Raw genomic sequence first — 20,871 nt, 5'->3', positions numbered from 1 at the left:
AAAAAATAGTCGTCACAAGATAGAAGATGTAATCGGTTTTCCAGGGGGTTCCAAATAAAAAGTGTCACTGACATTTAAAAAAAAGTATTTTTCAAGAGAAATCTGGCCAAGAAGGCAACAGAAATTGCAAGGTATACATACATAGTGTCACTGTTCTGTAACGTGGCCAAAAAGGGCTGGATGGATTGTAATAAAGATGGTTTCAAAGCAGGATATTTCTTCGTTTAATATATAACCCCTTTGTAGATCATGTTTACTGCAGCCTATTTAAGCAAATAGATCACAGATTTCAAAAGCGAGAGAGAGAATTAAATCGTTATTTAGTAGTCAATCACTTTTTTGCACAGCAACGGCTCAAACGTGGTATTGACGTATGCCGCCACCTCGCGGACACTGCCGTTCATTGTGTACGGTACTTCGTTTCCATAGCAACCGTTACTGCCAAACCACTGTGTTAGCAACGGTTGACTCGTGCTTATCGTGACTTCAGGGTTCGCTGTAGATTTGCAGTCAGTGAACACTGCAGGGTTCGCACTTTGACAGAAATATAGCATTTTCTTAGAGAAATGATGGCTGAGACAGGCGGTGTGACCAAGCTAGACGTCTCTGTACTAAACGCTGAGCAGCAAGAGAAACTGCGACAGTTTAAGGTAACGTGTTGCATTTCTCAACGCTAAAATACCACCTTTATTTGTAAGCTATGTCCTGAAATGCTTTTCGCATTGACCCAGATCAAGACGAGAATCGACAACGAGAGGTATTTGAGGTCGCATCCCGAAGTAGACGTACTCATAGGCGACTTTCTAAGGTCTGCTCAAGTTCACATTAATATCACAAAAATACATGCTGAATGGGGAAAAATGTTTGTGATGTTTTATTGTTGAACTTAACACTGTCTGCTTTAAGTTTAATTTTGTTTGTATTTATTTATCTTACAGCAAATGTTACATTTCTAGGGTAATATGCAAACTTTCATTTTATTTTCACTGTGTATAAAATATTATATTAATAACCTCTGTACATTCAGTGGAACCAGCTACCCTTTCAAAGAAATGTATGAAAGATTACAATGTATTTTACAATATAATAATACAATATATGTATACCCTGAAAAGGATTTACACCAATATATGTACTGCAATATGGTTTCTGCTATTCAAGCTTAGTCTCTGTATCATATTTTTAACACATGTTACAACCTCAGTATTAAAATCTGAGTTTTCCCTGCTTAAATTGATTTTGGAGCTGCCAAAAAAGGTTTTAACAGCCTCAAAAAAATAAAAAAATAATTCAATAATTCTGGAATAATTAATCTAATATCCGAGCAATAAATGGGAAATATGTGCAGTGATTTATTTAAACATGCATGTGGATACAGTATGGAGCAAAGTACAAACGATTTTACAAAAGTTTTCTTGTAATTTTGTTAAGTAGTATTCAGGAATAGTTTTTCGAGGCTTCTTTAGGACATCCCAGAGCTCTACTTTAGATATTGTCTGCCTTTTGCAACTAACAAATAAACAAACAAACAAACTTAAAATAACCATTCTTTTGATGGACTGACAATGAGCCCAAGTCCAAAGAATAATTTTAAAAGGCCTCCAAACAGCCCAAAGCTTAAAGCACCATCACTCAAGTCTACTTGAGCAATAATTTGTCATTTGCCACCTCTCCTCACAGGGATGTGCTTCACAAACAGCCAGCTGACATCCGTGAGTTTGCTGCAGGTGAGTTGTGTGCAGTGTGCATCAACACCAAAAATGGCCAGTTGGTCACTATTATTTATTTTCACATTCATCCTTTTGCCCAGTGTTTAGTTAGTGAATAAATATAAATACATATTTAAAGTCTGCCACGTTTTTTTTTACAATTTCTCTCTTTTGTTGGACTTTTTCAGATCACTTCTCAAACCCAAACCTTGAAGAAACTATTCTCCCCAAAATGGAAGGAAACAGCGAGACAAACTAAAACACTTCCAACAACTTCACCTATGTTTTCTCTATATTGATAAAAAAAATTTATGGACTATGTTTTTTGGAACAATGATGCTGCTTCAGTTGCTCCATTGTCCAGTTTGTGGACAAGGGTCCTAAAGGGTTTTATGCTTATTTATTAATCAAAATCCTTAAATGTATAATTACCTTGATATACCTTGAGTGGTATTAAATATTTTGTCACGTCACCACAAGTATTTATATAAATTACACAATAAAATGTTTTTTAAAGCCACGATCCACACTCTAGAAAGCCATACTGACAAGAAAATGCAAATTATTGGTTAACCTGGCTGATATACAGGAATTATTTATCAGTCTAACCCTTGAAGACAATTTAAGATAAGCTTGTCATATAGTTGTTAGCAGAATACACAGATCTAGCACAACCTGCCTAACAATAACATAATAAAAATTTTCAAAAAATAAGTGTTTAAATACAAGTATCTTTAGATGCCTAACTAACTAAATTTTACAGCTGTAGCATAAGTTTAAATTAGTTTAATTTTAGTTATTTGGTTGTTTATTAGACTAGAAAGCAGAAAGAAAGCACTAATACCACTAATATAATTAATGTAAACCTTTGGTTAAGCAAGGGGTCGTGGATATTAGGAATCAAACACAGACACCTAAACCATTTTTAAATTTAAAGAATCACTTTTTCCTCCTTCACAGTGTAAGTTCCATGTGCATTGGAGGTGGACAGAAACTCTTTCCAGGTAGGCGGGCCAGTTTATGATAATCCTTTTACAGTGAAAATAGGATCGACTTGGCTAAACCAAAAAATTACAGAAGGTAAAAAAGTATAGGCCAACTTACTGCATTTATCTGGTGCTTCTTTTCTTTTTGGCAACTATTCTCTGTGATTATTTAAATCTTTATAGACAGATTTTCTATTGTTTGAATGGTACTGCCAGTAACAGTAAGCTAATAAATAAAGGTAATATTAGCTAACTTAAAAAAAACAAGCAAAGTAAAGAATTAATTCGGCAGCCATAAGCAGAAAAAAGTTGGACAGCTGAAGGTAAAAGACATTAAGCAAGAATATTTGCATTATTAACTTTTTTCACCTTCCTATAATCTTTACAGGCATTTTTTGATGTGTAACAATAGGCTAATAAGTAAAAGATAGCTCGTTAGCTTACTTAGCTAAGTTAACAGAAATTTGTTTTAACATAGGGCAAGGAGCTGGTGGCACAGAAATAGTGAAGGTAAATGGATCAATGTGAGCTGAATACACATGAAATAAAAACATCCGTATAAGTTCTTTATTGTTCTTGTAACCATTTCAGTCTTTTTAGGTGTATGTGGAAAACGGCTAATGGTAATAGTAGGCTAATGAGTAAACATTTGCTAACCCGTAACTATTAGCTCATTTAGCTTATGTTATGTTTGGAAATATTAGTAAGTAAGTATTTAATATTAGTAAATGTTAAATTAAAAAATTTGAGCTTAACACTTGACCAGACTTAAACTGACATGAGTGCGATTACTTGGTTGGGGTGTGTTTTTATTTTGATGTCTATTTCCGTTTCTAGTTTGGTCTAATTTGAAGAAGAGTTAAGAAGGAATTCAATTTAATTTCTTTATTGATTTTAACATAACAGTTAGGTAATAGTGTAATTATATTTTAACGAGAAAAGGATGTCCATCTGATGTATTATTGTAAAGAGACAAGGATTTAATTGTGCCCCATGTGTGATTTGCTTTAATCCCATTTGAGCTATTTAAGCTCAGCTACATGGACTTCTTTGAATACTGCTTGTTAGGAACTAGTGAGGCAACTGCACAGTGCTCAGTGCTCTAGATATTATGATCAATCTTAAAAAATATTATTGCTCTAGTGTCCTGTCAGATATTTTAATTACTTAATAGTACGATGGGTGAGCTATTTACTGTTTTTTTAATAGTAGCCTTACCCACCAGTGGCAGTTGTTTCATATTTATGTGCTTTCGCCCTGGAAAATGTAAATAGTCTTTTTTTGTTTTGACTTCACACTTTTATATGAATAATACTTGGTATACTGGTATGTTTATCTTAAATACAATTTAACTGAGATATTATCATGACATAAACTCTAAATAAACATTGTGCTTCACTGAATTTATTAGAATAACAGCTTCAGAGTTACCAATTATTACTTTTATTAATGATTTGTGAATGATTTTATTCATAACTTTTAGGTGAATTAATGTTGTCTTCACCAGACCTTATACGCAATTACAGCACTTAATTTTTGTTGACACTTGCTACTAATGTAATTTAACTAGTATACGTGCACAGCAGATGAGAATTACATGATATACATACATGCCCATACATGATATGATCAAAGCTCCTGGACCACTCACACATTAGACTTATTCCAGAGGAGGTTTGGAGGTCTGCAGTTAGGCAATAGGCACGCACTTGTTAGCCCTGCTCTGAAACTTTAAGCCACCTCAGCAGCAACTTTGCTTCTTTATGGTTGAGCTACTGTGGTTCCTAAATGCTTCCACTTTGCAATTTCACATATCGTTAATCGAGGAGTATCTAGGAGAGAGAAAATTTCGCAAACTTGTTGTAATGTTGGCATTGTATTATAATGCCACACACAAATTCAATGAGCTCTTTTTAATTACCCATTCTTAAACAAATGTTTGTTAAAGCAGAGTGTTTAAATGCTTGATTTTGTCCACATACGGTTTTCTATATAGTTTATGCAAACAAATAACAGAATTTTATAAGACCAGATTTATATGTCACTTCACAATTTACCCATTGAAGTGTCCTCTTTCAAGGTTTTTCTTCTGTAGCACGATGTTTGTTTGATTCATACTTGATAATAACTATGCAACTCAATATAATGGCAAAGTAAACAATAATAGACACACATGCAAAAGTTGTAGTAAGTTTCAGTAAGCTGCAGTACCAGCAGAGAGAGATATTTTATTTTGAACATGAAAATATCACAGAAAAGTGTTTAAATAGACATTACCAACAGTTACATGTAAATACATACTAGTAGCCTAGCTTAATTGTTCAAGGACCCTAGATTCATACCTTCCTTGCTCGCCAGCGACTTCTTGGCTTTGAATATAGTATCTCCCCCTGCTGGTACTGCAATTTCTGCATGTGTGTCCATTTCACACTTAGAATAGGCAAAGCGTGAAATGGACATGGTGGACCAGCATGTCTATTAGATGCTTTGCTGTGATATAGGATTTAATTATGAGATATACTGTGTATATATAAAATGTGAAAGTTGATGTTTCTTTTTCTTGTGTGATTGGAGGAACTTAAGAGCTTAATCGCACCAGACACGCCGTAGCACGTTGTAAAATAGTTAGGAGGTAGTAACTGTGGGGTGACAGTTCTAATTTTGCTTAATGTTTTCTTATTTTTTCTAGAACTGCAATACACACATGATTGATTGGAAAAATCTGAGTTACATGAATGTAATAATGAATACTCAGCGGTGTTAGCAATGAGTAAAGACAAAACTGTTTTGACTTATTACTGAGGTTTTGCCTGAAGAATCAGAAATTTTGTGAATTCAACGTGAAACTTATTTTGATTGTTAAAAAAAGCAAATACTCACACACACACACACACACACACACACACACACACACACACACACACACACACACACACACACACACACACACAGTGCTGTATTAATGCCGTCCCCCTGCTTTGACTGTGTCAGTTACAGGTGGACATCCTCCCAGATCACATTAGTCACGAAGTACAGGCACAGAGGACGAACACTCTTATGCTTATGCATCCTGTTTTTTCTCAGATCTACCAAGGAGAAGACTGGTAATCTGTAAGTAACAACTAATTTATATATTCATAAGTTGCAAAAGTTATTATTTTTTTTCTTTCTCAGTTCTTGTAATACTATTATTTAAATTTAACTGTAAACCTTTACAGATCTGGCACAGATGAACATTTATATTTTAATGTTTTGTTTTTCTCGCTAATAGATGATATAATAGTAAAGAAAAGATATGCTCTAAATCCTGCTCTTACATACACACTGTTGAGACTGCGTGGTTAAAACACTCATTTTTGTTCTAATACTCTTTTCATTCTTTATTATTCATAATCTGCTGAAATATTTAAATGAGAAGAAAAATCTCTGTAAAGTAAACAGTGAATTCAACATAACAGTATACAAATGTTGGTGAAGGGAAATCCTAATGAATGTGAACCAAATACATTAAAAAAAGGTAAAAATGATAGGACAAAAGAAGAGAAGACAACAACGTGGTGCTAAAATATTGTTCCACAGTACATTGCGTGCATTACCAAACCTGTTTTTCACTGCAAGTTATCCTCCAAAGTCCTCAGAGATTCCCAAAGGATGAATAGCTCACACGGTTACTAGGAAAGTGTGATCATAAATCCTCACTGGAGGAAGTATATCACAAAACTGGAGGTGGCTCACATAGAGACAGTTTCAACAACAAGTGAAGACCAATGAGGATTAACTGCATGCAACTAGAAGTGAAATTAAAGCCCAAGAAAGAAGATCTGTGCCAAACATGTCATTTGTGTTCATGTTAACACATTATGTAATACCATCCTGTCGAACAGACGCACAGCCTATCCACATGGCTCCGAAGGGAGGAGCCTGTTTGGTTCTGCTCATCTTGGCCTCTGCAGTTTTCGGTAAGCTCCAAAAACATCACACTCAGTATACCCGTTTTACCCCTTTTTTATACTATATGTTTGTTAATGTAAATATGTGTTCTCATAGGCACATAAACATACATGTATGAATGCTATTAAAAGTGTGTGTTCATTAATACACACCTTTACGTGTCTGCCTAGCTCAACTTCCACATATGGGGCCTCAAGAAAAAGCTGAGTTAGAAAAATTGACTGAAAAACTGGTAAGGTGTTTTCTGAATTTCACGTCAGTAGAAATTTATTTTTCAGGCTTAAGAGTAGGGCTGGAGCTGTCAGTTATTAAATAATTAAGTATTCTCATCAGTTTATCGAGTAATCCGATATTGAATATTTTTTATAAAGAAAACATTTTCTTAAATCCCAAAATAAATAAATAATCACGGTAAAAAAAATAAGGTATAAATGCAGCCAAAACTAAGATTAAAAAAAAGTGAAAGAGCCTTTACGCTGTCTTCTTAGAGATCTTTCTTACATTAGTAGGAGGCTTCATGCGTATTTTTTCTTTTTGCATGTATTTTTTAGTGTGCTAATAAATGAGTGCTTGTGTGTCTGTAAGCCTTTAAAGAAAAGAGCATTAAGAAAAGTGCGTATATCAACATTCTGAGGGCTGAGGTTTCGTCAACCTCCCATCAGCTTTTCCCCAGTAAAGCCTTTAATGGAGCGGGTGAAACACTGGCATTTACATAGTGACAATTGAATCATAGAGTCATGCATTAAACAAAGCATCAAAACGAATAAAATGTGTTCATATTCAGTTTGGGGCCAGTGATTTTATTTTATTTTTTTTCTTCATCAGATGAAGAAGTGCTACTATAGAGGTAAGAAAACTTTCAATACACTTTTTAAAGAGAAGAATGTGTATGTGTGTAAAGTACACCCTCTTTCACATTTTTATACATCACTGCGTAATAAAAATAATCTGTTCATTAAAGAGTCTTTAAGTTAGGCAAACACAACCTCATATGTACAGCAACGCATGACACATTAATTACAAAAGTACACCCTTACTGCTTCCATAGGAATTAAGAGGATAAGTCCTACCAGCCTGGTGCTTCAGCTGCCCTTACTGACGCAACCCCCAAAAAGGGATTCGTGTCTCCGACTGGAATCGAACCAGCAAACCGATCATTCTTCTGTGAAAAACATTGTTCACAAGTGTAATACAGTGGTCCCTCGTTTATCGTGAGATGTACGTTCTAAAAATAACCCGCGATCTGTGAAATCCCAACTTTATTTTTTACATTAAAACCCCTCACTACACACTTTATACAGTTTTCTCAGACAGGCTCGAAGATTTTCACACTTTTCTCTCTTGTTTAAAGACCCTCACAGTTTAAGCCTTCGTAGAAAAATAAGTCCAGTATTATATAATGAAACCAAAGATCAAACCCTGTTTTCAGGTCCAGAACATGGGAATAGAGCCTCAGTGAGAGAATTCAAGGTTAACAAATCAATGATATGGACGTTGAGGAAGAAAGAAGAATGAGTTGAGTAAAGTTTGACTGATCTGACTATTTTGTTGCTTAATGCGTCTCATACTGTGGTGCCTTATGGTCTGAAAAATACGCTAACTTCCACCTTCCTTTAGCATGTCTAGAAGGCTAACCTTTTGTGCGATGGTTAGCATCGTCCTCTGCCTTTTGGGTGCTAGCGCGGGTACCTTTGATAGTGAAAAAAACGTTTCGTCGGCATTGTTGTGTTTGTGAGGGAGAAAACTTACAAACATACAGTACAGCACTTCACAGTCACACTGCTAGAGATAGAAGATTTATATAAATTTGACAAGCTGAACACATTCTGTACTGTACAGGGGACACGGCACGGAGGAGATTGATTGACAATGGTCTACAGCCGACCAGGACGCAGAACACAAAGCGCTGTAAACAACAAAAAAATCATGCCAAAAAAAGATCCGCGAAAAGTGAACCGCATTATAGCGAGGGACCACTGTACGTTCAACATAGTTGCCAGTCCCAGGAGTGAATTCCTCTGCAAAATGAATAGCTTCATTAAAAAATTAACATGTATAAAATCTTGGAACTGACACAGGGTGTACTGAAGCTGAACCTTAAAATGTTTTGTTGGAGTAATTGTAATGTAACTCCAGTCACCATGCTGAATTGGCGTCAGTGTGAGAGTGTGAGTACCCTGACCACATTCTGTAATATGAGCCACAACTGATATGTGGCAAATGGTTTGATTTTACAGGATACCCAGAGCCTAATTTGATGCAGGTCAACAGTGTCTTCAACTCCAGGTAATTTGTTTTTGTATTTTGTTGCTGTCCTGAAGAATCAAGTGGTCACTTCAGTTATCACACTTATTTGGACTGTTGTGTAATATTTTTCTTTATGCTTATCCACTTTTTGTCGTCACCCCACTGAAACTCTTTGTGATTTCCATAACTCAAGAAAAAAGTCACCGTAGATTTTCAAATTGATACCATAGATGCATCTACTAAAAATTGCGGACAAGCTCAAATCTCAGTGACCTCGACTTAAAGGTCAAAGGCCAGAGGTCAAGTTTTCTGAAAATGTTGTGAATGCAATAACTCAAGAACGAGGCAATGTGGGATTTTTAAACTGATACCATAGGTGCATCTACTATAAATCTTGGACAAGTTTGAATCTGAGTGATCTCGACCCCGAGGTCAGAGTAAGTTTTCTGTAAGTCTTTTGAACGTGATAATTGGGAATAATTTAGTTCTCTTGTCTTTTTTGTCCCTCAAGTTATTCTTTATCAATTTTGTGCATAAACAAGGAAAAGAAATGTAACTAACCAACTAGTCTAAAACTTGGAGACATACTCCTTCAACGCTTATCTGCCGTTAAACCTAAAAATGAGGATTCGGTCCCAGCTAGTGAACTTCAGAACAAGGTGACATAAGATTTTAAAATTGGTACCATACATGTGTCTACGAGGAGGCTGAGGGGTAACACTGGTGGTTGCCAGTATTTTCATAAATAAGTGTAAAGAAAAGATTTGCTTTTGCTTTTTGCTGCAAAATGTTAGTAAATAACTTATTGATAAGCTATGACATTGGTATTTAACTCCATCTTAAGAATATGGTTTTGCCTGGTCAAATGTGTCTAGTTAATCAAAGGATATTTGGTATATTTCATATGTGAAAACATTTATTCTCATCAGCTTTTATTTGCTCTCTCATTAGCCTTAGTGGTTCTGTGCAGAACAGAGATGCTAACCAGTCGAACGCCCTCCTTTCCACTTTTCGTCATCTCCTGACCTCAGTCACTACAGGAACAAACATGAAGTCATTTGGTCAACTCCCCGTGGATATTTCACAAAAAATGGTTTGAAAATATAAACATCCATACACCCATAATCACACATACTGTATAATCTATCTCCATTTCCTTAAAAAATATAGCCTTTTGAAATCGGATGATTCTTTTTGATGCACTCTGTATTAACTGAAACATGTAATTCATTTTTTTATGAGTACCAGGTTAGTCATTAAAGTCACTGATTATTTAAAGCAGCGCTTATTGTCTTATTAATAGTCAGTATGAATTTTTTGTTGTGCAGTTCTGACCGTTAATGTTTTTTCTGTCTGTCTGTTAATAGACTAACCAGATGTGGAATTGCAGCAATCTTCCAGGCATGATTGAGGTGATGAGAAACTATTCTGGTGGCATATCAAAGGCAAGGGAAACCCTCCCCCCAAAAAATAAATGCAATGGATAAATTGTTACTGTTTTTTAACAGTCTTATCATGTCTGCCATCTATCCTTTTCTCCTAGGAGGATTCTGGATGTTATATGCAAGCGTTTGCAGCCCCTCTTTCCTGGGCAACTTTGACCACACAGGATAAAAACAGCATGGACTCAAATGACTACAGAAAACTGATGTGGGCTGTTACACCCATGGCGGGGCTTATGCCCTTCCTAAAAACAAAACTTCTGATGAACGTAGATATCCCAAAGCTAAAAAACATGTGAGTATGCTTTTATGGAATAATATTATCTGGCTTTTTCATAACCTTTCCTATAAATAAACCTGGTGTTGTTTCCAGGATGGACATGTTGAAGAGTATGTATGATCGCATACCTCCTGGTCAAAGGACTCGTGTGGCTGAATGGGCGAAAGATCAGATCACCCAAAACTACTTCAACTGTTCAATAAAGCCATGGGTTTACGCAACATTAAGTAAGAAAAGTCAGAAATCAATTGATAAAATCTATGTACACACATACAGTTCTGTTAGCATAACTTCAGAGGCTATTACAGTTTGATGGCATTTTTTATGTGAGAAAAACTGTAAATTGACTCATGTTACTTACGTTGGGACTTCCATTATACCCAGAACCTGCAAAACCCTGACTCTGATCTATGTTAAACCTTAATTTGTAGTTTTATCCCATTTGAACAATTTCTGTTTCAATTTAGTAAAATTTAAATGACCATACAGACAGATCCACCAACACACCACAGTCTCGCAAATACATTTTAAGAGGCAATTAAGATGCCTTGTTTTCTACCTCATTTCTCTCGTTGCGCTTCTGATAAGTATAAATGTGCATTGTAAAACCTTGATTTATTAATAGAGCATGTGGATATCTGCTCCCCTTCACTGGAATGGCTGAATTTGGAAGCACTGACTATTTTGGGACCCTACCTGTCCTATTTACCACCAAGTGATGTTAATTATTCTTCTAAAGTAGAGGTAAGAGAAGGATAAAGAAGAAATAAGACATGGAAGAGAAAAAAACAACAAGGTTATAATTTTTTCCTGGTTGGTCTGCTTTGCTTTGTCTTCTAGCTATGCAAGTTTTTCTCTTCAGCTAAGTTCAAAACCACGATGAACCCCACTCTGAGTAAGAAGTTGCTCCATAGAATCCAAGAGTGCTTCAGTTCACAGGAGTTTCCAGAACATGTGGAAAAGTGTGTATACATTATTGATGTACATTAGCAGGTGCAGGTGTTAACAGTAAAAATATTGATTTGTCACTATGGGGAAAGCCCAGAGTCTTCTTCTTTTTTGCTCTAACATGTCTGCTGTGAAAGAAGTGATAAGAAGCATTTCAGGAAAAGGATCTAGTTGTACATAACATGTCATGTCATTTTTTAAAAGACTGCCGAGTGGTTTTACTTTACCCGCTACATACCAAAATAACACAACATCACTGAGGTTTCTGATCTTAGATCTTATAGGGACAGAAAGAAACACAAGGTTTCACACAAAAATGTGTGAAGGATTTGAAATAATCACTACGTTGTCTGGTATTTGAATCTCCACAGACTTGGCCCACTGGCTTGCTATTATGATCCCCCAGAGTTGAATGCTAACTTCAGTGGGAAACTCCTCTCTCAACTGGACCAGTGTGACAGCTCCCAAATCAAAGGGGTATTTTTCACTTACGCTTACCCAAACTTTCACATTTATCTTCTTTGATCAAAGATTTGAATTGTTTCTTGAATCTCAATAGTGTCATAATTACTCGTTCTCTCTTTTATCCTTCCCAAAACACAAGCTGAAGACACGGCTTCTCAGTTCTCTGAGGTCACTGTCAAGCCCTGCTCAAATAATACGAGACTTAAGCAGTACTGTTACTGCATTGTCTGCCAAAGAAATTGCTGCAATCCCTGCCACCAGTCTCACACAGGCTCTCAAAAATCTGGGACCCAACATCCGATGGACAAGGAGCCAGCTGCATGCTCTTATCGAGAAACATTTGGGTGAAAAGAAAGTGGGTGGATTCAGCTGACGGCTTGTGTCAGATAGCTGTCCTCATTGCTTGATACTTACCTCATTCTGTTCCGCCTCAGTGTAAACAGATATCCGGGATGGAGCTGATGAAACTTCAGCCCGTTGCAGAAGGTTTGCCAAACTGTATACTGAAACAGGTAAAAGCTGTAGAGGTCCTGAATGAGCCAGAGGGCCTAAAGAACATCTCCAAACGACTGAGCAGGGGACAGCTAATGGCCATGCTGGTAGGGGTGAGTTCTTCATGTTTCTTCATTTCATCACACCAAATACATTGTGTCTTAAACAAAAAGTATGTATTCTTTCTTTGATTTAATTTCTAAACATATTCTTAAAAGAATTAAATGTTTTCCTGTAGATGCTTAAGGAAATGCATCCTCCTGCGCTGGTGCCAAAGTTGTCTTCCCAGTTACTTAACGTCGTTTCTATTAACATTTTGGCCGATGCAAATGTCACCTCTTTGGACCAAGTGACAAACAAAACTTGGACTCGGTCACAGGTAGTGATGCTAAGTATGCCTTAGGCAGCTTCTTTGTATTATTTTGTTGAGTTTTCTAATTTATTTACTGTTACCATCCATGCATTGCTGTAGTAAGTATATGACTGATTTTGTGATTTTCTCTTTTTACTCAAAAAATGGTGCCACTTGTGGTGTGTTCTTACTCAGGCAGCATACCTGGCAAAGAAGATGGCTGACCTAAAACAGCTTCAATTTAGGTGAGAGAAGTATGCTGCTGACAAAATATCTGAAACTCTTTTTGGCAAAAAAAAAATCCTTCTAATAGAAAAACAGAAAGTGCATCCAAAGAATTTATTCACCTAATCGTTTCTACAGTTTTTGCTTAAAGCACTTGACTTTATTACTTGATTCATCAGCAAATCTCAGAAATATTTCTCTATACCTGGATATTTGCCACAAGTGGTAACATGACTTAACTGTAACAGAAAACATTGTATTCATTTAAGATTTAGAGCTCTCTGTCTAAACTTGTCCATATAGGTTCTTGCTGAAGCACCTGAATTGGCCTATTGACTCACTGCCACCCTCATGGATCATTTTTATTGGCAGTCCTTTGACCTTTTTGAAGGATTACAAGTACAGAGAGAATACATTACTGCCTTAGAGCAACCTGTCAATGTTATTGCTTTTCATTGAATGCGTAATGCACGTGAACAGATTGCAGAGCTTATAAATAGTACAAATATGCTGCTGAGATTGTCACTGCAAATATAAGAATAGACCCAAGTTTTTATGTTTATGCAAAGTCTGACAAATATTTGTACACAGAAACGGTTCATAGAATATACATGCATATATATATATATATCTATATATATCTATATATATATATATAGATATATATATATACATATTAGTGCTGTCAGCGTTAATCTTGTTAAAATAACTGCATTATTGCGGCAAATCTCCATTAACGAGTTATTGCGGATCGCCCTGTGCGTGGGGCTGCACGGCATCAGTGTGTTGGCACAGTTAGCTCGTTAACGCATTAGTCTACAGCTCTTTGGCCCTCACTTTCTGCCATGTAAACGCAAGTGTTTCACTTACATTTGTGACTTATTTGATCATATCTAGGAGCACCTGTGTGAATGCAAAGTACAACCACATTAAGACCAAGAGCCCCCAGTACTGATATGTTTTTTTTTCTGCAGACTACTATAAAATCTAATTCACTGCACCATAAATTTCCTTACTACTTAATTTTATTCATTTAGTTGTTTCTGTGAAGCTCTTTAAGATTATCGTGTGATCTTTACCAAAGCCTTTAATGCAGGTTTACAATTTTCTTTGGTGCTTAAGTTATTGTCATGTTCTTGTTACTGTGTTTGTTGCTCCTTCATCTGAAACATTGTTGTCTAACACAGGAAGATGCGTTCGGTCCTTCAGGGCATAACCTGTAAGATGATTAATGAAGCTCCTGACAGCGGTGTAATGGAAATGGCTTTGGCCATGGCAGAGTCTCCAGAGTGGCTCTCCAAAGTTCAGGTAGGTATTTACTCACACATAAACATCTTGTCTTTACATAGTGTGTGCAGTCCGCACAGAATAACTATTATAACAAACATGTTTCTAGGCAGGATGTGCTGCCAAAAAACTTTTTGCAACTTTGGTGAAAAAGAGAGCAGACTATTTCAAAACCATCACTGAACAGGAACTGGATAAGATTCCTTCAGCTTTGCTTCTTCACCTGCTGTAAGCAAATGGTGTATTTACTAGTTTAAAGTTTGTTTAGATTTTTTTAAGTTTGTGTTGAAATCTGTTTTCTCATTCCTTTTATCGTAGCCCTTCAGATGTGGACGATTTGCCTAGTTCTGTCTGTCCTATTTTCCTTGACAAGATGGAAGAAGCCAACATCAGCTCTTTGCCTCTTAATTCCCCGTCTCGTCCTGCACTCACCAAGAAAGCCCTGTTCTGCCTAACCAATGTACACTCAAGGATACACATAGTAACAATAAGTATTATCTGATAAATTGATCCGCTTGTTCAACAGCAGTTAGAGATGTCTGCTGTGTTTTTGTAGGGGACAGATTTATCCAGCCTCACCGGTGGTGATCTGCCCAAGCTAGGGCCCCTCGTATGTGAGCTGCAGCCTTCCCAGCTGCGTCTAATGAACCCTGATGTCCTCAACTCCGCTTTCCAGGAGATGGCTTCCTGCAAACATATTCCTCAACAATACAGGGCAGATATCATTAAGATGGTTCACCAGACCTTTGGGTAGGACACCCTCCTAATGAGCATTAAAGTTAATACAAAGAAGGACCATAGACTGTATATAAAAGATGCACAAAGCTTCCAGAAAAGTTATGGTTCTTACTGAATATAACATGAAGTTATATATATATATATATATATATATATATATATATATATATATATATATATATATATATATATATATATATATATATATATATGCTTTCTTTTTGAGTGAATAAGGGGAACAAAGCCAGTGTGCTTTGTGTGTGTGACATCCAGCTTACATACATACATACATACATACATACATACATGTTTTGTATAGAGCCAAACAAAAAAGCTAAAGTAGTAGTCTTGTGTACTTTTTTAAAACATCTGTAGAAATTCTTCTGATTGGACCGAGGACACTGTGGAATCAGTCGGTCCCCTTCTTCTTTGTGATAAGGTTGCCACGTCTGCTCTACCCAACAAAGTGCGTATCTGCCTTGTCCATTACATGCAGCTCATCTTGTGTTTGTTTTTGTCATGTTCATTATTAAGTCACTCAGAACTCAGAAGTGACTCTCCTGCTTGTGATTAAAAATGGATATATATTTTCAGTTTTTCTTGATGTTGTCCCTCTCTGTATCTCCGTTAGCCTTGGATGAAGGATGTTCTTCGCTACATAAAGTCACTGTCCTCTGATCCTTCAGATGCCCTGAAAAAGAAAATCTTTGCTCTTACCACCACTAGATCAAATGCAACACGTAAAAAGAGGGGTGAGAAGGAGGCGTGCTTTATCTGTTTTGCAACAATTCAGTTTTATATTTCTGTTTTTTGTAGTTCTTGTGTCTCTAACAGCAAGAGCAACACTGATCATGGTAATAGCAGCGTAACTTTTTATTTGAATCTCTGCCACAGTTTAGTTTTTAGTTTGAATTAAAATACATTTTATTTAAAGTGGTTTTTAAAAAGCCTTATGATTATATTGTCTATACCTGTAGAGATCCTGAGAGAACCCACTGAGAATTTGATTCAAGAACTGGGAATGGATAATGTGTACTGGTCAGCAGGAGAGCTGGATAAGATGTCAAACAGCACTTTCCTGGCCACTGTAGAAATACTTGGAGAAATCCCGAACTACAGTGCAGATCAACTGGCTGTGCTCAGCAAAAAAGCTACTGAGGTACAGTGAGACACAGTCATCTTGGTTTCGTTCATTCGCCAGTCTGTTTTTTCTTTCCAGCATTTCTAGTTTGAACAGTTGGCTTTGATTCGGGCACTCACAGTGAGATTGCCACAGTAATAAAAAGTTATTGTAAATCAAGGTGGAACATAAAAGTTTTTTTCCACTTTCCCACAATTAATAATAATTAATACAGCTTCACTAATGAAAGTTAAGGTGTACATTTTGAATATCAATATTTTAATATTATTGAACCAAGATCCAATTGAGCAGTTATTATCCCTGTTTGTCTTAACTGATAAACTGACCTAGGTATAATTTGCTCCGCAGCTTAATGGAAGTTAGAGAGGAATAACGTCTGTGTAAATATCCAAACAAATAAAACGCTGCACTCTTCTGGTGTCAAAATTAAAACGCAATCTGTAACTTCTTAAGGTTGCATTTGCTGGTCTGTATGTAGAAATCCTATATTTAGTTATTTTGTGTTAGTGTGAATATTTCTGTATATTTCTTTAGGCTTTTGGCCCCGTGTCACAGATGAACGAGGGCGTGGTCATACAGCTTGAATGTATAAATCAGGGTTTTTCTAATTCTGACCTGGAGAATCTCCCCTTGCCAATGGATATTGTAGAGGGAATTTCCCGCTGTGGGTGGACTCAATCACAGGTGAAGCATAGAAACAGCATTGCATGCTCACCGCTATATCGATTACACACATGACATGACTCATGTGCCAATAGATGGAGTCGTTGTGGAGGGGAATTGCCAAATATAACAATCTGAAAGCGCAGCAGCTGGGAGCTGCAGAGATGGTATCACTGAACCGGCTCATCTGTGGCCTGAGCTCCAGCGAGATCAAACAGCTCAACATCAGCGCCTTCAAGTTTGTCCACCGCACATCTCACTTTTCATTTTATTTAAGTCACCCATTTTTCCAGGCTCTTATTTTCACAGATTATTTTTTGTTAATCTAATGATCCGTGACTGCCCACAGCCCATCTCCTCCCACCTCTGCAACAGTAGTGAAAGTACTTTTGAGAAGTGAAAATTCAAGTGATATCCTGTCATATGCAGATAAAAGAAATCTTAACCTCTGCCACTCATTCAAGACTTTTTAAAAGTTTCTTTTTTTTTAATTTTTAGCTGTGATGTCTTCTTATTTCTGAAGCAGTGATCATAAATAGTTCATAAATACTTTCTTTCTGGTCAGGTGCATAAACAAACCTTTTTTTAGAGTAGACTCGTTCACAGGTAGTGATGCTAAGATTATTTTAACTTTAAAGAGCTGCACAATGATACAGAGTCACAATTGCACGATGTGTGAAAGTTTGTGTTTGTCACAGGAGGGCTGTGGGCTCGATGGATGGTATTAAGTGCTCCTTTCAGATTTTACAGCAATTAAAAACTCTAGCTGTGGCTGCATTTGGGAAACCCAGCACCTGGACAGAACCACAGGTTGCAGACTTGGGCAACATACTTGGTAAGATAATATCTGCAAACAAAAAAAACCCCCATTGGAATATTTCATAGAAATACCTGTAAAGTGTCACCTGGGAGAGAAATTAGCTTTCACTTTTGGTAATGTTTTCATCTGTGTCCCTAAGCTGGGCTGGATGCATCGGAGCTGGCTTCTTTGGACCCATCTGTCTTTCCATTTGTCAGCAGGACGTGTATCCCACTCATCCCTCCAAACAATTTTGCTGTAAGCAGCTTTTTATTTCCTACTATTGTTTTTAAGCTAGAAGCCAAACCTAGAGGCCAGATTTAACAAATACATTCACTCGAGTGTTGGGCCGTGCCGAAATAGGCCTACATACAAAAACCCTTAATTGATATTTTTACCAATATTTTATAAGAGAAAATTTGAGCTCAGGTGGACTGAGCTCAAATGTATACTATGTTTTACTTTTATTAGGCTCACTCCATTTCAAAGCAGATCATAAAAATGTAATTAGTTACAATAAGGCAGATAAAGGTTTTCACAGGGTACAGTGAAAGACAACAAATATTGTCATTATGAAGAGGATAAATGCATCACTAATAACATTGAAATTAAAGTTCGCTTGTTCTACGTGTGTGAATATATGTCAGTACAAATTTTAAATGCAGGACTTTTATTTTATTAAATGTTGTATGCCTGTTTTCCCTGCAGGTACTCTCTGCTGCTCAGCTGGAGGCCCTTGGGCCTGACAATGCAGCAATGGTGACCACTGAACAGCGAAATCTGTTGAATAATGATCAACTTGACACAGTTGAAACGGCTCTAACTGGTTTTCGTAACCAGGCACAAAGAGCTGTTCAATCAGGTAAAAACACAAATTTGCACAGCATTTAATTCCCACGTTCTTCGTCATCTAAATATTTTGAAGTATTTGGAACAAGTTAAATTTCATCCTGCCATTAAACGCTGCCATGTAGGCTTGGCTTATTCTGAAAAACCTAATTTCAGAGTGTTTTCAACATAAATATGACTTAAATTGTTTATTAACAATATAATAACAATTATTATGATATATTTATATATCAATATGTAAATATTAGACTTTAGTTTTAATGACCTTTGAATATTATCACTGAGAAATCTTTATATTTCACTGCTATGTCCAGGAGCTCCATCGCTGGGTGCAGAGGGGCTCTCAGCCTTCATGAAGCCCCTTCTCTTGCTTCTCATTGGGTTTCTCCTGCTGTGAGTCATCACATCCATCTGCTTAAGCTAATTACAGACCTATATTAATAATAAAATAAAATAAAAATAAACAACAGTTCAGCAATTCTTCAGGTTTATTTAGTGTTGAAGACGTTTGCACAGATTGATGTTTTATGATAATCTATACATGTTTGTGACTGTAGCTCACACGATTAGATGACCTTCTGAGATGTGTTAGAGTTCCTTTACTGTGTTATGTGTTAATAAGAAAATATATTTTATTAATTGCAGAGAAATATTTCATGTTTAATTTTCAGATGTTCTCGGTATGAGACTGTTTTTTGAAAAGTTGATATTTACTGACAAAAACCGAAGAATGATTCAACTTAATAAACGTTATTGTTACGCCAGCAGCCAACAGTGAAGTTTGTTGAAAGAAATGACCAAGTTACAAGTGACTTTTTTTCTCTCTTTCTCTGAAATGATTGGTTTGAAATTGTTTTATCAATGCTAAACACGCACAGGGGAGAGCTAACTTTGACAGTTTTTTTTTTTTAAAAACTGTTAGCTGTCTATTGATATTATTCATGGATGGTGGTGAGAAATAGCTCAGAACTTGCAGCCTGTCTGAACGTTAATGCAAAGTTACAACTGAGGATCACATTATGAAATCACCCACATGTAGACGTTCATTCAGCCTTTCTAATTTGAAGACAATCTTGTTTTATGGCTGAACATCTTGGCTTCAACCTTTCCAAAACCAATTAAATTCAGTTATTTGTATTTTTTCGAGAAAATGGAAAAAAAGAAAAAAAAAAAAGAAAAACCTAAAACAAAAAAATACCCATGTTTTAGAAATAAAAATACCTTTGCAAATGTAAATATGCAAAATAGTCTGCAGTTAAAAGCAAGTGTTTGATCTTTGTGAGCTGCCAGCCTCAACAAGAGAGTGGTCAGCTGAAAAAGTATAGCAGCTCCTTTAAAAACAAAACAAAAATGAAATCCAACCAAAACATCAGGACAGAAAATACAAACATCCATCTATGGTTTATGGTTTTAATACATGAAAGTTCATAAATCCACCCTACAAACCTCAGCTGTGAACTCTATTTGATTAAGGTAGGATTAAATTTATTGGGAGTATTCTTCAGTAGTGACAAAACCTGAGGAGGTGCAACATTTGTTGAGCTACCAAATTAATAAATCTGCATTACATCTGTACTGAATAAACATCCTCTAAACAAGATAACCAGGCGTCTCGATCAAACTGGCACTTATTCCTCCTTTCAGATTTTTTTAGAACACTTGTGTTAAACATGCCGATTTTGCAGTTTCTCTGAACTGATGAGGAAGCTACGTTGACACCTATAGGTGAAAGAACCACGAGAGAACGTGTAGTCGGTTATGGGGAACAATAGTTTTAATCTTTTAGCCGTTCCAAGGACTTTAGACAAAATGCATATATAACAATCTTCCATTTACAGTAATTCCATAAAGCAAGATTTAGGTAAACATATGGCCCGCATACCAAAAAACAAAAAACAATTTCACTTTCCACCTCTTGCTCACTGAATAAATTACTCAATCTGATATAAATACATTCAATTTATAAGGAATTAAACGTTGATTTCAATGCATCAGAAAGTTGCACCCCTACAAATAGTGTGTCTGCGAGTCAGATTATTGCTTAACATTTTCCAAAGCATAGTCAAAAGTTCTTAGAAAAATTTCCAGAAATTTTTGGTCCGCATTTATTTCAGCATCTAAATGTGTAAAGACTTCAAGGATAATATCAATAACGGTAATATGTGGCCTTTAAGTGTACATTATTTTAAGTTAAGTTTTTTTTTTTCTCAAAACTAATCCCAAAGCACCAATGCTTTATTGCACATATGCAGTAAAGTATTGGTGGCCTTAATTATTGCTGCTTTCATTCAGGGATG

General features: G+C 36.2%; 1 protein-coding gene across 1 annotated transcript; it reads left to right on the top strand.

Moving 5' to 3' along the window:
* Window positions 1–19,374, top strand: otoa (otoancorin). Its single transcript, XM_080895666.1, has 32 exons — window positions 1–650; window positions 732–808; window positions 1,681–1,712; window positions 5,780–5,806; window positions 6,580–6,654; window positions 6,817–6,878; window positions 7,472–7,493; window positions 8,884–8,932; window positions 9,845–9,986; window positions 10,261–10,338; window positions 10,437–10,630; window positions 10,709–10,842; window positions 11,241–11,359; window positions 11,456–11,577; window positions 11,935–12,040; window positions 12,168–12,383; window positions 12,463–12,633; window positions 12,759–12,899; window positions 13,068–13,117; window positions 14,285–14,405; window positions 14,494–14,612; window positions 14,703–14,844; window positions 14,941–15,134; window positions 15,498–15,588; window positions 15,754–15,874; window positions 16,100–16,281; window positions 16,798–16,947; window positions 17,022–17,164; window positions 17,625–17,761; window positions 17,886–17,983; window positions 18,434–18,587; window positions 18,889–19,374. The coding sequence occupies exons 1-32, from the start codon at window positions 567–569 to the stop codon at window positions 18,969–18,971; spliced, it is 3,636 nt and encodes a 1,211-aa protein (XP_080751792.1). The 5' UTR covers window positions 1–566; the 3' UTR covers window positions 18,972–19,374.
* The last annotated feature ends 1,497 nt before the right edge of the window (window positions 19,375–20,871 follow it).

Source organism: Rhamphochromis sp. 'chilingali' (assembly GCF_963969265.1).
Source record: "Rhamphochromis sp. 'chilingali' genome assembly, chromosome: 11".
In the NCBI taxonomy this organism is placed as follows: domain Eukaryota; kingdom Metazoa; phylum Chordata; class Actinopteri; order Cichliformes; family Cichlidae; genus Rhamphochromis; species Rhamphochromis sp. 'chilingali'.
This window is presented reverse-complemented; position numbering and strand designations above follow the sequence as displayed.